We start from the raw sequence: 19,268 nt of genomic DNA, 5'->3' as shown, positions 1-19,268 counted from the left end.
CAGCATCCTGTGCTTTAAGCCCAGAAAACTTCAAGCCTGCTTTTGCCAGATGGGTGGTGTATTTATTATTATTATTATTATTATTATTATTATTATTATTATTATTATTACCCCTCCCTCTGTGGCCCCCAGAAGCTTCCAATGAAGATAATGTGGCCCTCATGTTGAAAAAAGGTTCCTCACTGCTGTTTTTAAAGAGGGAGCCCAGTTTATCTAGTTATTATCGGGTCAGGGAGGTCATCTAAGTATTTAACCTTTTACTTGGAATCCGGTCAATGCAATAAATTGAAAAAGAAATCCCAAGATGAGGATAGATTTGTTTCTTAAATTAAAAAATGAGGAAGAGAGAAAGGGAAAATAATATAAAATACTTTCTTACTCTGAAGCACGGTTAGGTTGTGATTTTAACACTTACACAGCAATATTTATATTTATTCATGATTTATGGAAACGTAACGGCAATTTCCGTAAGCAAATTAAACGTATAGCCTAGAGACTATTAAATAATCTTTACCCCCCCCATATGATTTTATAACATGATGAAGGCATATTTTCACCGTGCAGCTTATACTTTTGAAAAACATGCTATTGCATTAAATATACATTCAATAAGGAGCACTGTGCAACGTGTTAATCAGCAAATAACGGATTAAAATACATATGAAGGAATCTCCAATTAAATTATATTTTTCAAAAAAAACTTTTCCAAACTCTTGCAATCTTGGGCAACCCCCTCTTGGAATTCCCTTCCCCGAAATGAAAGGCAGGCCTTTGCTTTTTTTTTTTTGCATGCTCCACCCACCCAAAAATGAAACTATCGGAAGGCAAAATCAGCGCTTCCAAGTCTAGAGTCCAGTTTGAGAGCCTTTCTCCTTCCGTTCGCTACGAAGTTTGCGCAGTCTCCCGCTCCCTCGCGTGCCGCTTACGCCAGCCTCCTGCCGGAAGTGCCCTGTCAGAGTAGCGCTCTCGCGCAACTGTCGGCGCACGACGGGCCTAAACCGGCTTTTCTCAGCCTCGGACTGGAGTGATCGCTCGGCCGGTGGACGTCGCGGGGAAGGCGGGGACGAGTCGGGAGTCCGGATGTGGCCGTTTTCCACCTCGAGGGCGGCCAGGTGGGGCTTCGAGGCAGAGGGGAGAGGATTTAGACCGCGGTGTGGGATGGAGGGAAACTTCCTAAAATAAATTTAAGGGGTGGGGGCGTGGCTTTCTGCTGCCTCCCCCCCCCCAAAAAAGTTCGACTGTACTGTACAGTAGCAGACTTTCCCTCCGCCCAATATTAGGAGGGATAAAAAGGGGAGTGCTGGTGGGTTTCAAATGATATTTACCAATTGCATTTGGTGGGGCTTAGAAAACAAAAATTACAATAATTTTGCTCCCCCCTTTTTGCATCAATTTCAGGACATACTGGTGTAAATGCAAAGGCATTCCTGTTCCCACTGACAGGGCTATTGGGTTTTTGTTTTTATTTTTATTATGTGTTTTGTGGGTTTTATATCTTGATTTTATTCTGTGGACCACCCGAGACCCCAGGGTATAGGGCGATATATAAATTCAATAAATAAATAAAATAAAAATAAATAGTAAGAGGCTCCAAAAGTCAGCAGGTCGTTACATGAGTTTCTCTTTCCAACCCCCTCTCTCTATATATGTTGTTGTTTAGTCGTGTCCGACTCTTCGTGACCCCATGGACCATAGCACGCCAGGCACTCCTGTCTTCCACTGCCTCCCGCAGTTTGGTCAAACTCATGTTGGTAGCTTCGAGAACACTGTCCAACCATCTCGTCCTCTGTCGTCCCCTTCTCCTTGTGCCCTCCATCTTTCCCAACATCAGGGTCTTTTCCAGGGAATCTTCTCTTCTCATGAGGTGGCCAAAGTATTGGAGCCTCAGCTTCACGATCTGTCCTTCCAGTGAGCACTCAGGGCTGATTTCCTTCAGAATGGATAGATAGATTTGATCTTCTTGCAGTCCATGGGACTCTCAAGAGTCTCCTCCAGCACCAAAATTCAAAAGCATCAATTCTTCGGCGATCAGCCTTCTTTATGGTCCAGCTCTCTCTCTATATGAAACAAAAGCAATACAATGCATGTGACTAGTCCCTTTTGATCACCAAATGGTGTCTGTGGCAAGCAAGCGCTTTCAATTTTCACCCTTCATTTTCTGCTGCGGACATGACGGACGGACGGACGGCTCCAGACACAATGCCCCTCTTACATCTTTAAAAAAATAAAACTAAGGCATGGATAGGACAGGGTGATTCATGGACTGGGGGCGGGGGTGGTGGTGGTGGTGGTGGTATTGGCACACTTTTCACCGCTGAAAATAGCAGCCTGCTGCTATTGTCACATGAAGAATAAATTCTTCAGAAGCCCCCACCCCCTAACCCCTTTTTACCTGCTATATAACTGAAATCCCACGCACAATTTTAAAGCCCTGTAATTAGAACTTCAGCTAAGATGTGTTCCGCCCTTTGGGGAATTGTAAGTTTCTCCCACTCTACTCTGAACGTCACCGCTACACCCCAGAGAAGACAATCTTAATAATAATAATAATAATATTTATACCCCACCTATCTGGCTGGGTTACCCCAGCCACACTTCCTGCCCTAACATACCCTTCAACATTCCTTCAATGAAAATAATGATAATTTTACTATTTATACCCGGCACATCTTACCGGGTTGGCCCAGCCACTCTGGGCAGCTTGCAGCACATATAAAAACATTTAAAAACATTAACAAAAACACAACAACTTCCCTATACAGGATTGCCTTCAAACTGCTATGGGGTCGGATAACTACTCCATACCCTCCAACATTTCTCCAATGAAAATAGGGACATCCTACCGGTAAGGAAAAGTGGGACATTCCAGGATCAAATCAGAAACCGGGATGGCTGCTCTAAATCAGGGACGTCCCTGGAAAATAGGGACAGACGGAGGGTCTGCCCTAGATGCTGGTCCACGCTTTGCAATGGGCCACAGGCACAACCCCACCCTGACACAGCAGGTGATGGGGCTTAACCCCCTTTCTTCTTATGTCTAGGCACCTTCACCCCACTGTATCTTTTCCTTTACGTTTGAAGGTGAAAGGAAAGCATTGTCAGTTTCAGCTGTCCCTGAACATAAGAAGAGGCCACTGGATCAGGCCAATGGCCCATCTGGTCCAGCATCTTGTTCTCACAGTGACCAACCAGATGCCCATTATGGGAAACCCCCAAGCAGGGCAAGAGCACCTTCCCGTCCTGTGGTTTCCAGCAATTGGTGTTCAAAAGCATGTGGGAGTGAGTTCCAGAGGGTAACCTTAAAGCAGGCATTTCCAAAGTCCGTTTCGGGGGCCTAATCCGATTTAATCCGGGGGGCCTAATCTGATTTAATCTGGCCCCCGTGGCAGTATATGTCCTGGGATAAAATCCTTTAAAAAGCTCAACAAGTTTGGGTTAAAATTGTAAAAAAAAAAAAAAAGCTCAGCAACTTTGGTTGCTCCTCACGCATGTTCACTTCATCAAATCTGGCCCTCTTTGAAAAAAGTTTGGGCACCGCTGCCTTAAAGGATGGGAACAGATTTATTACAGCTAATCACGAGCAGCCATGGGACATATTTCACGAGGTTATATGATTTCCTCCCCCCTTTTACAGATTTGCTACATTCCTCTTCACTTCTCTTCCTCCTGGCCCCGATCCCGCCCCCACTAAAGAAATTCAAAATCACATGAGCAGCCTAAACAACAACAACAAGAATAATTGCTCATAGCCACCCTTGTGCCTCAAAAGCAGGTGATCCGAAAAACTCCCTCCAAGACAAACTAGGAAAGGCTGTAGCTCAGTTGGTAGCGCATCTGCTCTGAAGCCCCAGGTTCATTCCTCAGCAGCATCTCCCAGTAGTCTGTTAATGTTCCCTGCATAAAACCCTGGAGAGCTGCCGCCAGTCAGTGTAGGCAGTACTGAGCTAGATGGACCAACGTTCTTGCTCTGTGTAAGGCAGCTTTCAGTTTTCTGTGTTGCTAGGGTCAGCTAAATAGGGGTAGGGGAGTTTTATTTGCCCACTCCCTGGGGGTTAAAAGGGTCCTTAGCTGATCAGAAGGTCGGCGGAATCCCTGTGACGGGGTGAGCTCCCGTTGCTTGGTCCCAGCTCCTGCCAACCTAGGAGTTCGAAAGCATGTCAAAATGCAAGTAGATAAATAGGAACCGCTACAGCGGGAAGGTAAACGGCGTTTCCATGTGCTGCTCTGGTTTGCCAGAAGCGGCTTTGTCATGCTGGCCACATGACCTGGAAGCTATACGCCGCCTCCTTCGGCCAATAATGCGAGATGAGTGCGCAACCCCAGAATCGGTCACGACTGGACCTAATGGTCAGGGGTCCCTTTACCTTTAATCTGGAGGAAGGGGACAGAACTAGAAATATTTGCCATTGGCTCTGGTGCCAACTCCGGCTTCCCTGCCATCTGCCCAATGGGCACCAGCCACCACTTGTCGTTTGCCTCCCCCACAACTCTAAATTTAAAAATCAAAATGGTGTGACTAGTCCCTAGTGATCAGTTGTGCAGCTGCAAGGAAGCTCCTTGATACCCCACATATTTCCCTCTGGTGATGTGATGAACAGGGCGAAGGATTTATAATTTGCGAGGTTGAAAGGCAGGGGGGGGGGCAACTCTGTGACACCTTGACTTGCGACTTTGCCTCCAAATTTCATAGGAGCATAGGAGCTAGACCAGGGGGTCAGCAACCTTTTTCAGCCATGGGCCGGTCCACCGTCCCTCAGACCATGTGGTGGGCCGGACTATTTTGGGGGGGGGGAGGAGAAATGAACGAATTCCTATGCCCCACAAATAACCCAGAGATGCATTTTAAATAAAAGCACACATTCTACTCATGTAAAAACACTAGGCAGGCCATACAAATAACCCTGAGATGCATTTTAAAGAAAAGGACACATTCTACTCATGTAAAAACACGCTGATCCCCAGACTGTCCGTGGGCCGGATTGAGAAGGCAAATGGGCCGCATCCAGCCCACGGGCCTGAGGTTGCCTACCCCTGAGCTAGACCGTTGGTCCATCTAGCTTAGCATTGTCTGCACCCGTTGGCAGCTGCTCCCCAGGGTTTCAGATGGGGTTCAGACGCTGCTGGAAATATTTCGATAGAAGGGAAATAGAGCAGGGGAGGAACAGAGTTTTGCAGGCTCTTGGAGTCAGTCTCAAGTCCTTGCACAATACTCCCTCTGTTTGGATTTGATGTCGTAAAGGGGTGTGTGTGTGTACACACAGGCAAGATTGCGGCACACCTTTTAATTTTTACTGTGGGTGACGGTCGCGTTATCAGGACGCAAAGACCATGAGCTGTCCTTCAGGCTAACGTCAAGAGCTGGGAGGTCGTTAAAAAAGAAAGGAGGAGAATGAAAATAAACAAAATAGTCTGGAGCTTGCGGGATGCTCGAGGTCACCTCTCTCCAGGAAGCAGGAAGGTTAGTCTGTAAAAGGAGGCATACCTGGACAGAGGAAGTGGACTTAGGAAGCTGTCATGCAGACTCAGGTCCATCTAGCACAGTACTGTCTCCACTGACTGGCAGCAGCTCTCGAGACTTTCAGGCAGGAGTCTCTCCCAGCCTTACCTGGAGACGGAACCTGGGAGCTTCTGCATTAAGCTGTGTCCCTTCTCTCAAGACATAGGATACTCTCTTATACTGAGCAGACTTGTGGTCCATCTAGCTCAGTACTGCCTACACTGGCTGGCAGCAGCTCTACAGAGTTTTAGAAGTTTGAAAACTTGATGCGAGTTTTAACTTGTTTTTAGCCTACAGTTACTTTAACTTTTTAAAAGTGTTAAATTATTGTTGTAGAGTTTTCTTGCTGATAATGTTATTGTTTTATTGTTTTTGTAAACTTTTTTTGCAACCATGTGGTCTAAAATTTTTAAGAAATAATAATGATCTTAATAACAACAACAACCTTACTCCCTGTTAAGAGGAGAAGATAGACTGGGCCGGGCTATGTAGGCTCCGTGCTGTCAGTTTTAAAATGTGTTGCTTGCATGCTGCCTTGTTAGCCAAGACCCCGCTGAGCATCTTCTCTGGAATTCATAGATTGGGAGGGGGCCAACATCACTGCAGTCTTTATTTATTGGATCACGAACCTGCGCCACATCCGTCTGGCCGCTCTGCTCAGAGACCGCCACCAAGGATGAGACAAACACTAAAGTCACTGGTTTCATCAAAATGCTTGAGCCATCAAGAAGCCTCTGCCAACATTCAATCAAAATCTGCTCTGCTATAATTATGAGATCTAGGATTTTGCCTGGGATGCGGGTGGTGCTGTGGTCTAAACCACTGAGCCTCTTGGGCTTGCCAATCAGAAGGTCGGTGGTTTGAATCCCCGTGACAGAGTGAGCTCCCTTTGCTTTGTTTCAGCTGCCAACCTAGCAGTTCAAAAGCACACCAGTGCAAGTAAATAAATAGGTACCGCTGTGGCGGGAAGGTAAACGGCGTTTCTGTGTGCTGCTCTGGTTTCGGTGTTCTGTTGCGCCAGAAGCGGTTTAGTCCTGCTGGCCACATGACCTGGAAAAACTGTCTGCGGACAAATGCCGGCTCCCTCGGCCTGTAAAGTGAGATGAGCGCCGCTGTCCCAGAGTCGTCTGCAACTGGACTTAACTGTCAGGGGTCCTTTTACCTTTACCTTTAGGATCTCACCCAGAACAAGTCTTTTTTTAAAAAAAAAAGAAGGAAAATTGGGTTTTGTTGGGGTGTGTGTGAAGAGTGTTTAAAATTTCTTTTTATAATGTATAAAAAACAGAACAATTATGACAACAGATGGAAATGAACACACACAAAACAGAACAAATAGGTAAAATAAGTGCAGCTACATCCGGATTAAGTAAGAAAGTCCAGGTCATGAAAGGAAAAACAGCGAGATTAAAAGTCGTCTTCACATAAAGAAAGAATATTCGTGTGATTTGATTGTCAGATTTGCCAGGCTCGTGGCGATGGCTGTCTTGGAATTGACAGTTCCACTATATGTGTAATAAAGGAATGTCCTTATTGAAATGTCATGCAATGCGTAGTTTTCTCCATTGCAGCTATATGGAAGAAAGTTTATTGACAGCTTTAAAGCAATCAGCGTAGTGCAAAACAGGCTCTGTAATCCCATGGCAGTTCTGGAGCACAGGTTCATTTTTTGTGACTTCTGCAGCCCTGCGCGGACAACACGTTGGGTTTATGTTGAGGCAGATTACGGTTCCACCAGCAAGGCCCTGAAAAATGAATCTCATGTACAGATGAACAGCGCCTTTATCCCAGTAATATTGGCATTCATAAAGGGGCTCCACAACTTCTCAGATGCATCGACCCAATAGAGGTGTCTCTATATATTAGGGTTGCCTCACCTCCAGGACTCTATCCATGGCACGGACAGAGAAGTTTTAGATACAGTTGTTCCTTGGTTCTCGAACACCTTGGTACCCATGTTTTGGCTCCTGAACACCGGAAACCCAGAAGTAAGTGTTCCGGTTTTTGAACGTTTTTTTGGAAGCTGAACGTCTGACGTGGCTTCCGCTTTAGTGCAGGAAGCACTTGCAGCCAATCAGAAGCCACGCCTTGGTTTATTAACGTTTTCAGAAGTCGAATGGACTTCTGGAATGGATTACATTCGAGAACCAAGATACGACTGTATATTTGTGTTTGTATGTGTGTGTGTGTATATATATATATATATATATATATATATATACACACAGTGGTGCCTCGCTTAACGAATGCCCTGCTTAACGAATTTTCCGCTTAATTAAAGGTTTTTTCTAGCAGAGGTTGCCTCGCTAGACGAATGCGTTTTACGAAAAATTCGTCTAGCAAATCGCGGTTTCCCATAGGAATGCATTGAAATTCAATTAATGCGTTCCTATGGGCAGAAAAAAATTCAAAAAAAATCAATGCATTCCTATGGGATTCGCTAGACGAATTTTTCGTTATAAGAAAAGACCTGTGGAACGAATTAAATTTGTCTAGCGAGGCACCACTGTGTGTGTGTGTGTGTGTATATAGATATAGATATAGATATAGATATAGATATAGATATAGATATAGATATAGATATAGATATAGATATAGATATAGATATAGATATAGATATAGATATAGATATAGATATATATTCTTGCATGTTTATTCCCTGTACATATCTCCTTTCTGCAGCAGCTGGTGAAAATGGCAGCCAACCGCCAGCAGCGGTGGAGGCCCTGGGGAAGATTGGCGCAGCCACAGCCGGAAAAGGAGGAGGCGTCCGAATGCGTGGGCCGGCAGCTGGGCGACCCGGGGAAGTTTGCCTACGCAGCCCTCTGCGCTGTCTCTTTGGCATCATTGTTTCCTGAGGAAGAGGAAAGGTAGGCTCTCGGGCGAAGGAGAGAATGGCAAGTCCTGCTCTGTTCTGTGCTTGTTCCTCCTGATGGCATGGAGGGGGATGATGGGAGTTGTAGTCTGCAGCTTATGGAGGGCACCACATTGGCTGGGGAGAATCCCCACTCCGCCAGGAAGCTCCCCAATGTGAACTTGAGGCAGTTGTTATCTCCGCACCTAACCTTTTTCACAGGGTTGTGAAGATAATGAGGGGAGTAGGAGCTTCAGAGGACAACTCAAATGATCCGAGGGGATGCAGCGACTCCCCTTTGGGGAAAGGTTTTTCCCTCAAAGTCGTGTGCAAAACTTTTTAGTTTAGAGACAAGGCGAGGAAAAGGCGACATGATAGAAGTTTGTAAAATGACACGCATCACAGAAACGCTGGATAGAGAGAAGCTTTTCTGCCCCTCTCTCGTACGACAAGAACTGGGGGGGGGGGGCATCCAATGAAACTCAACACTGGGATTCAGGACATATGAAAGAAAGTCCGTCCTCACACAGCACAGAGTTAAACTGTGGAACTCCCTCCCACAGGAGGCAGTGATGGCCACCAGCTTGGATGAATCATAGAATCATAGGATTGTCGAGTTGGAAGGGATTCCTGCGGTGCAGGAACCTCGACTGAAGCATCCGTGACAGATGGCCTTCCAACCTCTGCTTAAAAACCTCCAAGGAAGGAGAGTCCACCGTCTCCCGAGGGAGTCCATTCCACTTGACAAACAGCTCCTGCTGTCGGAAAGTTCTTCCTGATGTCTAGCCGGAATCTCCTTACTTGTAACTTGAAGCCGTTGGTTCGAGTCCTACCTGCCAGAGCAGGGGAAAACAAGGTTTAAAAGAAGATTAATTTGAGGAGGAGAGGCCTATCAATGGTTACTAGCTAGGATGGCTTTTGGTCTGCTCTGAATACCAGCTGTTGGAAAGGGCAGGAGGGGAGAGTTGCTTTTGTGCTTGGGCCCTGCTTGCTTACCATTTTTGTCTTCTTTGTTGTATACGTTTTGAAGGCCGTATAGGACGGGTTTTGTGGAGAGCCTGGTGGAATGGCTGCAGCTTTCAGACGCCGTCCTGCCTGCCATGCTGGCGTTTGTTGGTGGTCTGGGGGGCGAAGGGACGGAGACCTTTGCACAGATCCTCTTGAAGGAGCCGCTCATGAAAGATGACCCCAGCATCATTACACAGGTAGGTTCAACTCCACCTTAGCACCGCTGTGAAGAAGCCGAGAAAAGGTTATAATGCTTTGGCAAAAATTTACTGCTGTTGAGCCTGACTTAACTGGAAGGATCTCTGGTGCAGATCCTCCATCTACTTGCACTTTCGTAATCTGCAGACAAGTTGCTATGCTTTTTAAAGAGAGAGAAAGCGAGAAGGAAAAAAAATATTTACCCATATATACTTGAGTATAAGCCGACCCGAATATTAGCCGAGGCACCTAACTTTACCCCAAAAAACTGGGAAAACTTATTGACTCGAGTATAAGCTGGTTCACCACACCACAAACCGGCGGTGAAGGAAGGAGCAGCCCCAAAGGGCTGTTTTCAGGCTGCTTGTTCCTCCTCTGCCACCGCCGACAGCGAGAGGCGGGCAGCAGCGGGTCCAGCGGCAAGAAAGGGCTGCTTTCGTGACGCTCATCCCTCTGCCGCCGCCTCTGCCGCGCACAGCTTGGCGCCTCTCCTAACCACAGCTCCTGTGCCTGCCCTTGCAAAAGGCAGGCGGCGGCGGGACTAGCGGCGAGAAAGGGCTCCTTTTGGGCCGCTCGTCCCTTCGCCTTCGCCTCCCACCTCACTCGAGTACTGTATAAGCTGAGGGGGGCTTTTTCAGCATTAAAAATGTGCTGGAAAAGTCGGCTTATACTCAAGTATATATGGTAGTTTTCCAGCTATATGCAGATGATTTTATTCAAGATGGACCTCTGTGAACTTTTAGTAATGTAGCTTTTGACCTCTAGTTAGAAAAAGGTGGCCTTTCCTCAAAATAACTTAAGACTAACAATGCATAAGCCACGTGGTTGCTTAGCTTGTTTCTGAACTACTCGGAATAGTCTCCTCTGATGATGATGATAATAATAATAATAATAATAATAATAATAATAATAATAATAATATATTTATTTATACCCTGCCCATCTGGGTGGGTTTCCCCAGCCACTCTGGGCACCTACCAACCAAATATTAAAAACAATACAGCATTAAACATTAAAAACTTCCCTACTGCCATCAGATGTCTTTTAAAAGTAAGATAGTTGCTTATTTCCTTGACATCTGATGGGAGGGCGTTCCACAGGGCAGGCGCCACTACCGAGAAGGCCCTCAGCCTGGTTCCCTGTAACCTCACTTCCCGCAGCGAGGGAACCGCCAGAAGGCGCTTGGTGCTGGACCTCAGTGTCTGGGCTGAACGATGGGGGTGGAGACACTCCTTCAGGTATACAGGACCGAGGCCGTTTAGGACTTTCAAGGCCAGCACCAACACTTTGAATTGTGCTCGGAAATGTACTGGGAGCCAATATAGGTCTTCCAAGACCGGTGTTATGTGGTCTCGGCAGCCGCTCCCAGTCACCAGCCTAGCTGCCGCATTCTGGATTAATTGCAGTTTCAGAGGCACCTTCAAAGGTAGCCCCACATAGAGTGCATTGCAGCACTCCAAGCTGGAGATAACTAGAACTTGCACCATTGAGCAGCTGTTCTGTCCTGAGCTACCACAGATTTCAGATTTTCCACCTTCAATGGATCCTTTCGGTATCCACTGATATGCCAAGGAAGTTGGATCAGGCCAATAACCCGTTCAGGCCCGCATCCTGCTCTCACAGTGACTAAACAGATACCCCAGCAGGAAGCCCCACAGCAGGACCTGAACACATCACATGTGGTTCTCAGCAACTCACATTCAGAGGCAGGATATTCCCATTGTGGCTAGTGGCCTTCTCTTCCATGGATTTGCCCAGTCCTCTTTTAAAACCGTGGAAATTGGTGGCCATCACCACCTCCTATGGAAGCAAGTTGCACAGCTTTAACTCTGCAAAGAAGGACTTTAGCATCGGCCGACCCTAAGTTAGCCTAGCCTGAATGAGAATAAAATTGCACACAACCTTCTTTTTTCATTTTATTTTGTGTACCCCCATTTTCTCAGAGAAAAGATTAGCTGTTGGTTGCAGGGGTTATGGCTAACTACGCGGGCACATCAATGCCAAAGATCAAGTGCATTTTAAATTGAGACTTTTGTGCATGTTCAGAAGCCTGCACTTAAAGGGCTTCCCTTTTTAATATGTTCTCATCATTCTTCCCCCCACCTTCTTCTGTTCTAGGATCTTGTGTCCTTCTCTCTCAAGGACGGTAAGTGAGATTTGAGGGGGGGCCCTTTCTCCTCTGAGTTGTTATCAAAAATATAAAACTGTTAAGCAGACAACAGTCTTGGAAATGATTTCAGGGAAATGTGGTGTGATTTTATGTGGCTTATTGCATTTCTATCCCACCATTTCCTCCAAGGAGCTCAGACTGGCATACGTGGTTCCCCACCCCATTTAATCCCCACAGCAACCCTGTGACGTAGGTTAAGCTGAGAGGCAGTGACTGGCCCAAGGTCGCCCAGTGAACTTCATGGCCAGGTGGGAGGGATTTGAACCCTGGTCTCTCCCAGGCCCTAGTCCGACACTCTAAACCAGGCATAGGCAAACTTGGCCCTCCAGATGTTTTTTTGAGACTACAATTCCCATCATCCCAGACCACTGGTCCCATTAGCTAGGGATGATGGGAGTTGTAGTCCCAAAACATCTGGAGGGCCGAGTTTGCCTATGCGTGCTCTAAACCAATGGTTCCTAAAGTGGGGATTAACTAGGGGACAATAAGGATTACCTTGTCAGACAATAAGAGGCAAGAACATTGACAGGATTATTGTAATAACCTGCAGTTTTATAAGAGTATATATTTAAAGATGAATAAATGACCAAATTAAGTTAATTTGGATATGCGGAAGATATTAAAAACAAATTTAAGGAACCGCAGAAAGAGGGGGAAGGAAGTCAAGTTTTGAAATGTTATAATGATTGGACAATTAGTGAAATGTATAAATCTAAAAAGCATAAATAAAATTTAAGGGGAGGGGGGAGAGACACTGACCGGCTGCATTTGATGGCCCTTTGCTCTTTCCTTGCCTTCCAGGCGCCTACGACGCCCGGGCGAGGGTTCTCCTCTCCCACATCGCCTGGCTGCTGCGGATTCCCCCGGCAGAACTGGAAGCTTCGGAGGACCGTCTGCTTGAGTGCCTGAAAGAGGAGGAAGAGGAGGAGGAATCTGAGTAAGGCTGTTTCCCCAGAGATGCTTTCATAGAGCCATAGAATCGTAGAGCTGGAAGGGACCCCATGGGCCATCTGGTCCAACCCCCTGCAATGCAGGAATCTCAACTAAAGCATCCATGGCAGGTGGGCCATCCAACCTCTCCTTAAATACCTCCAGGGAAGGAGAGTTCTTTTGTAAGAACATAAGAATAGCCCTGCAAGGAACCAGGCCAGTGGCCCATCTAGTCCAGCATCATCTTCTCCCAGTGGCCAAGCAAATGCCCCAATTGGAAAGCCCACAAGTAGGGATCACGCCTCAAGAGCCCTCTTCCCTCCTGCGGCTTCCAGCAACTAGTATCCAGCTGTAGAGGCAGAGCACGGCCATAGTGGCTAGTAGCCATTTAAAAAAAACAACAGCACAACGTTTACGTCCTCATGCTGGGAAGGGTTTAAGAACCCCTTTGCCACAGGTGTCCTTGAAACCTTGCGCAATTGCAAGTCTGGTCCCTATGAAAAATCAGCTGCCAGCCAGAGGTGCAGGGTTGTTCCCTTAAACAAATAGGTTTAAGCTGCTGTTATTGGTCTTCTGGGAAATTGCCTGTGTACATATTTTAATAGCTGCTGTTTTCACTACGCAAGCTGCCAAATCGCTAGGAAGGATTTTCAAGGTAAGTATTGCCAGTACTGTTCTTTTATTACCATTATAATTTCTGGTTATGTTTTCAGCCATAAAAAAGCCTTATTATTATTATTATTACTATTATTATTATTATTATTATACCCCATCTTTCCCCCCAGATTGCACAACTTAAAGCAACACAGATAAAACTCAGGTAGCTAAAAATACATTATAAAGGTAAAGGACCCTTGACCATTAGGTCCAGTCATGACCGACTCTGGGGTTGCAGTGCTCATCTCGCTCTATTGGCCGAGGGAGCCGGCGTACAGCTTCCAGGTCATGTGGCCAGCATGACTAAGCCGCTTCTGGCAAACCAGAGCAGCACATGGAAATGCCGTTTACCTTCCCGCTGTAGCGGTTCCTATTTATCTACTTGCACTTTGACGTGCTTTCGAACTGCTAGGTTGGCAGGAGCTGGGACTGAGCAACGGGAGCTTACCCTGTTGCAGGGATTCGAACCGCCGAACTTCTGATCAGCACGCCCTAGACTCTGTGGTTTAACCCACAGCGCCACCCGCGTCCCCCCCCAAATAATACATTATAGATAATTGTTAAAAAGCAATCCAATTCTAATAGAGTCGAAACGATATAAAAAAAACCAAGTGTGTAAAATACAGAGGGTAAAAGCAGCGCAGTGCTATGAAAGCCCTTTTCTTAAAATAAAAGGGGGGAACCAGTTTGCAAAGGTGCTGGAAAGAGTTCAATGAAGGCACCTGGCTGATATCAATAGGCAGGGAGTTCTGAAGTGCAGGTGCTGTTGAGACTCTCACGCCCATCTCTTCTGCCACCGCCAGGACGGCAGCAGCTGCACGGAAGAAGAAAGAGAAAAACAGGAGGTTGAAGAGGTACCTGTTGATTGGCTTGGCGACTGTTGGTGGGGGGACAGTAATAGGTGAGTGACACCGCACCCCCATTTGTTGTCCGTGCCAGCTAGGGGCAGCCGGCTTCTCACCTTCTTGCGGCCACTTGCTCCTCCAGACCCAGCCTAGTTAACCTGTGGCCCTCCAGATTTTGATGGACTCCAGCTCCCACCCTTCTGGCCAACATGGCTAACAGTTAGGGACGATGGGATCCGTTGCTCAGCAGCTAACCTGGGCTAAAGGTCCCTGCATTGAAAGAAGGCAGAGTTACGATGGCGTTACTATTTATTAAATATGTATATTGCCTTATACCAGGCATCCCCAAACTGCGGCCCTCCAGATGTTTTGGCCTACAACTCCCATGATCCCTAGCTAACAGGACCAGTGGTCAGGGATGATGGGAATTATAGTCCAAAACATCTGGAAGGCCGAAGTTTGGGGGTGCCTGCCTTGTACCCACAGGTTTCAGGGCGGTTACAACATGAAATCACAACTTTTTTTCAATTCATTATGGATCATTTCCCAATACCCTTTTACAAGTCCACCACATATGAAAGAATGTTCCATCAAACTCTTTGCATCTCCAGCACTTATTTGATTCAGTCTTATACATCTTAGCAAGCCTATTCGGAGTTAAATACCACCTGTAAATGATTTTCAAGTAGTTCTCCTTCAAAGAATAATATGCTGTAGACTTCAAGTCACTTTTCCAGAGTTTTCCCCAGAGGTTAAAATCTATATTGTGTCCTATATCTATTGCCCAGTGTGTCATTGAGGCTTTAACAAGCTTGTCTTTTGTTTCCCAGTCTAATAACAAAAGTTTGGACTAAAGTTTCTTTTTGTTTTGTAGAAATTCTTTTTTCGAATTAGAGCTTTGGTCTGCGGAATGAATGACTTCAGTGGTTTAGGAGAGAAGGAATGAGAGACTCCCAAAGTCCAGAGAATCATAGAATCATAGAGTTGGAAGAGATCACAAGGGCCATCCAGTCCAAGCCCCTGCCAAGCAGGAAACACCATCAAAGCATTCCTGACAGATGGCTGTCAAGCCTCCACTAAAAGACCTCCAAAGAAGGAGACTCCACCACACTCCTTGGCAGCAAATTCCACTGCCGAACAGCTCTTACTGTCAGGAAGTTCTTCCTAATGTTTAGGTGGAATCTTCTTTCTTGTAGTTTGAATCCATTGCTCCGTGTCCGCTTCTCTGGAGCAGCAGAAAACAACCTTTCTCCCTCCTCTACATGACATCCTTTTATATATTTGAACATGGCTATCATATCACCCTTTATCACCCCTTCTCTTCTCCAGGCTAAACATACACAGCTCCCTAAGCCGTTCCTCATAGGATCCTAAATTGTAGAGTTGGAAGGGACCACGAGAATCATCTGGTCCCACCCCCCTGCAGTGTAGGACTCTTTTACCCAACGTGGGGCTCAAACCCACGACCCTGAGACTAAAGGGTCTGGGGATCTGCGCTTTGCTCCCAGGTCTGAGGTTCCCCTTCACTCGACCCTCTGCCAGGAGTTGAAACAACATCTACTCTGTTTTTAGGTCTGACAGGGGGCCTGGCTGCCCCCCTGGTGGCAACGGGAGCGACGGCAATCATTGGCAGCGCTGGGGCCGCTGCCCTCGGCTCGGTGGCCGGGATGGCTGTCATGGGGTCGCTCTTTGGAGCTGCGGGAGCTGGACTCACAGGTAAGCCACATCACTGGGTGTTCCTTGGGGGCAAAGCAAGCTCTTCTTCTATGCATCTGGCTCTCTTGGGGGAAGCAGGGGGGCAGTGTGTCCACCTATCTGTTTAGGGACCCTAACCCAGTGGTTCCCTAAGTGGGCAGTAGCCCCCTCTGTGGTAGGGGTGGTGGGATTACCTGGCAGGGGGCGCTCGGAGGCAAGCGAGTGTCCATGACTATCAAGAGTTCCCAAAACTGGTGTCACTGGATCAAGTTTGAATTAATCAAACTGAAACGTTTTAATTGGATTTTTAACAAATGTTCAATTAACCGTTACCATTTATTGAATTTTTATTACCTTCCTTAGTGGGTTGCGCAAACTGCAACTATCTGGTTCAGTGTTGTCTGCACTGACTGGCAGCAGTTCTCCGGGATTTCAGGTGGGGAAGCGTTGCATGCAGAAGGGGCCGGGCTCAATCTCCAGCATCTCGGGGGGGACGGACCTTGTTTGAATTTTTGGAGAGCTGCTGCCAAGCAGTGTATTTATTTATATTTATAATCTTTTTATTTATTTGATTTTTAAAAATAAAGAAAAGAAAAGAGAAAAAGAAAATAAACAAACATCCAAAACATACAAAATCCACATATCCTGTGTCCACAGTCGCTGTGCAAATAAAAGATACAACAGGCAGCGGCAAATCTGTGACCCAAACCCTGTCTTTGGGTCCCCATGATGTTTTTCCTCGCTGTTATTTATTTCCTATGTGTTTGGCTATTTCCGCAGCTCAGCCTCTAAAAATTATTGCTCGCTGTGCAAATGCAGTAAAGCTGGGAGTGGCTGGTTTGACAGTCAACGGATCTTATTCTCGGTAGTGGCACCCACCCTGTGGAACGCCCTCCCACCAGAGGTCAAGAGAACAACAATTACCAGACCTTTAGAAGGCATCTTAAGGCAGCCCTGTTTAGGGAAGCTTTTAATGTTTGATGGATTTCTGTATTTTAATGTTTTGTTGGAAGCCGCCCAAAGTGGCTGGGGGAACCCAGCCAGATGGGCGGGGTATAAATAATAAATTATTATTCTCATTGGTTGAGCCCAATGTCCATTTATGCAACTTGGCCGCCACGTAACCTGCCCTGGAGGCCTGCGGACAAAGGGCAAGCTATAAGAGGGGCTCTTGTTCCCCCCCCCTTCCGTTTAGGTTACAAGATGAAGAAGCGCGTGGGGGCCATTGAAGAGTTTGAGTTCCTGCCCTTAACGGAAGGGAGGCAGCTCCACCTCACCATAGCCATCACCGGCTGGCTCACGACCGGCAAATATGGTAAGGAAGAGGCAAGCAAAAGGGGAGCGCTGCAGCAAAAATGTTGCAGCGTGCGGTGGGGCCGCCCAGTCCAGCATTCCTGGCATTCAGCCATGCCTTCTCTCAGCATATTCATTTCCCCAACCATTTCTTGGTTACCACAACCACTGTAACAAATCAACATTCCGTGGCTTGCTGAGCATGCTCAGTCCCCGTCGGGCTGCTTTGGTCCCCGGCCGCCGCCGCCCCCCCCCCCTCCACACATTCACACTTAGCCTTTTCCCTCCTAAAAATATTTGTACTTTTGTGAACACTGGGGATCTGCCCAAACCTTCTGGCTCCTGCCTCCCTCTCAACCACATCTGCAACGGCCTGAATATCAGAAATCGAGAGTGTCCCCAATACTACCAGCAACGTTTGGGGAGATTCCATGGCATCACAGCAGCACGGCCAATAGCAGGGCCGAAGCCTGGCAGGGGGCAGAATTGTGGGTCAGATTGGCACGGTATCAATGGCAGGTTTGAAGTTTTCCTGGGTGCACAGATGGGATTGTTTTCATCTGGAAACACATGCCCCCCCCCAAAACTGTTTGTCTTACAATCTGATCCTGTAAACACTCTCGCCCGGGGTAGATTCTTGTCTTAGCAAATGTTCCTGGCTCTGCTGCTTGTGGGGACAATTTGCTATTTAAGTCTCGCAAGGACGCTGTTCTCGTTAAACCTGTTTGCTCTATAAAACAAAAGATGTTTTGTTTTATTTTTACAATCTATTTCCGTTTGCCTTTCCCACCAGTTTATTTTCTTAATAACAAGCGGCGTCCCATGAGCTGTGGGGAGAAACTCCTGGGTGAAAGGGTGAAGGTGTTAATGTGCTCTTGCAGAGGTTTCGAAGGCAGCAGAGGAGCCCAGCCACCACTTTACAACGCAGTGTTGCTGGCCCTTTGCCTTGGAGGAATCTGCTCCCAGCACTAATATGCACAGCGCAGGCATGATCTTTCAAGACCTGGTTCAATACCCTACCACAAAACTGCAACACCTCTGGAGTTATCCTAGCATGAAGGGTTTGCTTGTTTGTTTGTTTTTAGAAAAACACCTATATGTTAAAGCAGAGTTGGAGGAAAACCTATCAGGGTTGAATGGCCAACCTATCAGGGTTGACGTAGGGCATGGGTAGGCTAAGGCCTGGGGGCCGGATCCAGCCCAATCGCCTTCTAAATCCGGCCCGTGGGCGGTCCGGGAATCAGCATGTTTTCACATGAGTAGAATGTGTCCTTTTATTTAAAATGCATCTCTGGGTTATTTGTGGGGCATAGGAATTCGTTCACCCCCCCCCCCAAAAAATATAGTCCGGCCCACCACATGTTCTGAGGGATGGTGGACCGGCCGCCTGCCTAAAAAGTTTGTTGACCCCTGATAAAGGGGGTTTTCAACTATCATCTGGGGGTAGACATTCCAGCAGTGGGAGAACTGGGAAGCAGGGCTCCCTAATTCGGCTCTGCTGTGCCAGATCAGGCCTCCTCTCCCTGCAACTGTCACCTGAGGGCACCCATCCCATCAGACGGCCTCATTGGGAGAGATGGGAAGCAGAAGGCTCATTCCATCAACTTTGCCAAAAGCGCAGCTCCATCGGGCACCTCCTGCCCCTGAACTGGGCCAGCTGGTCATTATAGGAACAACTGTTTAGAAACTGATGCCTGAGTTTTGGTTTTTCCTCTTCCCTCGCTGTCCGCTTTCCCTTGTGTGTCGCGGTTTTTAGCTTGTAAGCCTGCAGGGTAGGGACTGTCTTGTTTTGATGGTTCGTAAGCCGCTCTGGGAGCCTTTGGGACTGAAGAGCAGGGCACTGAAACTCTAAATAAATAGAGAGATAAAATTTTATCCACGACCATGACAAAGCAAAGCCTGTTTGCATCAGAGGGTGGCTGAATCTTGCAGTTTTGCTTCCTCCCCGTTTCTCACCTTTCCAGTCTTGAATTCAGCACATCGCACTCTTGCGTCAGTTTGCATTTCTTAAATAGCACCAAAATCTGCATGCATTTTGGGGAACAGTCTTCTTTAAGACACACGTTTTGCCTAATACAGTATGTTCATTTTTGCAAGCCGGTCCCCCCTCCCCATAATATAATG

At 47.0% G+C, this 19,268-nt stretch overlaps 1 protein-coding gene across 5 annotated transcripts in view; it reads left to right on the top strand.

Moving 5' to 3' along the window:
• Positions 1 to 851: 851 nt before the first annotated feature.
• Positions 852 to 19,268, top strand: part of TMCO4 (transmembrane and coiled-coil domains 4) — a 75,721-nt gene continuing 57,304 nt past the window's right edge. For 2 of the 5 annotated variants that reach the window (XR_004692894.2, XM_035121121.2), the window contains exons 1-8: positions 4,796 to 5,458; positions 8,177 to 8,364; positions 9,379 to 9,553; positions 11,673 to 11,700; positions 12,526 to 12,661; positions 14,115 to 14,212; positions 15,729 to 15,872; positions 17,047 to 17,166. Coding sequence is in view for 3 of the 5 variants with exons in the window: in XM_035121121.2 (XP_034977012.1) it covers positions 5,390 to 5,458; positions 8,177 to 8,364; positions 9,379 to 9,553; positions 11,673 to 11,700; positions 12,526 to 12,661; positions 14,115 to 14,212; positions 15,729 to 15,872; positions 17,047 to 17,166 (958 nt within the window). In the remaining 2 variants the exon portion in view is untranslated. Of the gene's footprint in view, positions 1,113 to 4,794; positions 5,459 to 8,176; positions 8,365 to 9,378; positions 9,554 to 11,672; positions 11,701 to 12,525; positions 12,662 to 14,114; positions 14,213 to 15,728; positions 15,873 to 17,046; positions 17,167 to 19,268 lie in introns of those variants that run through there. The other 3 variants (XM_035121125.2, XM_035121124.2, XR_009557816.1) reach the window with 3 other exon arrangements.

This window comes from Zootoca vivipara, chromosome 6 (assembly GCF_963506605.1).
Source record: "Zootoca vivipara chromosome 6, rZooViv1.1, whole genome shotgun sequence".
Lineage (NCBI taxonomy): Eukaryota > Metazoa > Chordata > Lepidosauria > Squamata > Lacertidae > Zootoca > Zootoca vivipara.
The sequence above is the reverse complement of the archived record's forward strand: the minus strand, read 5'-3'. Positions and strand labels throughout refer to the sequence as shown.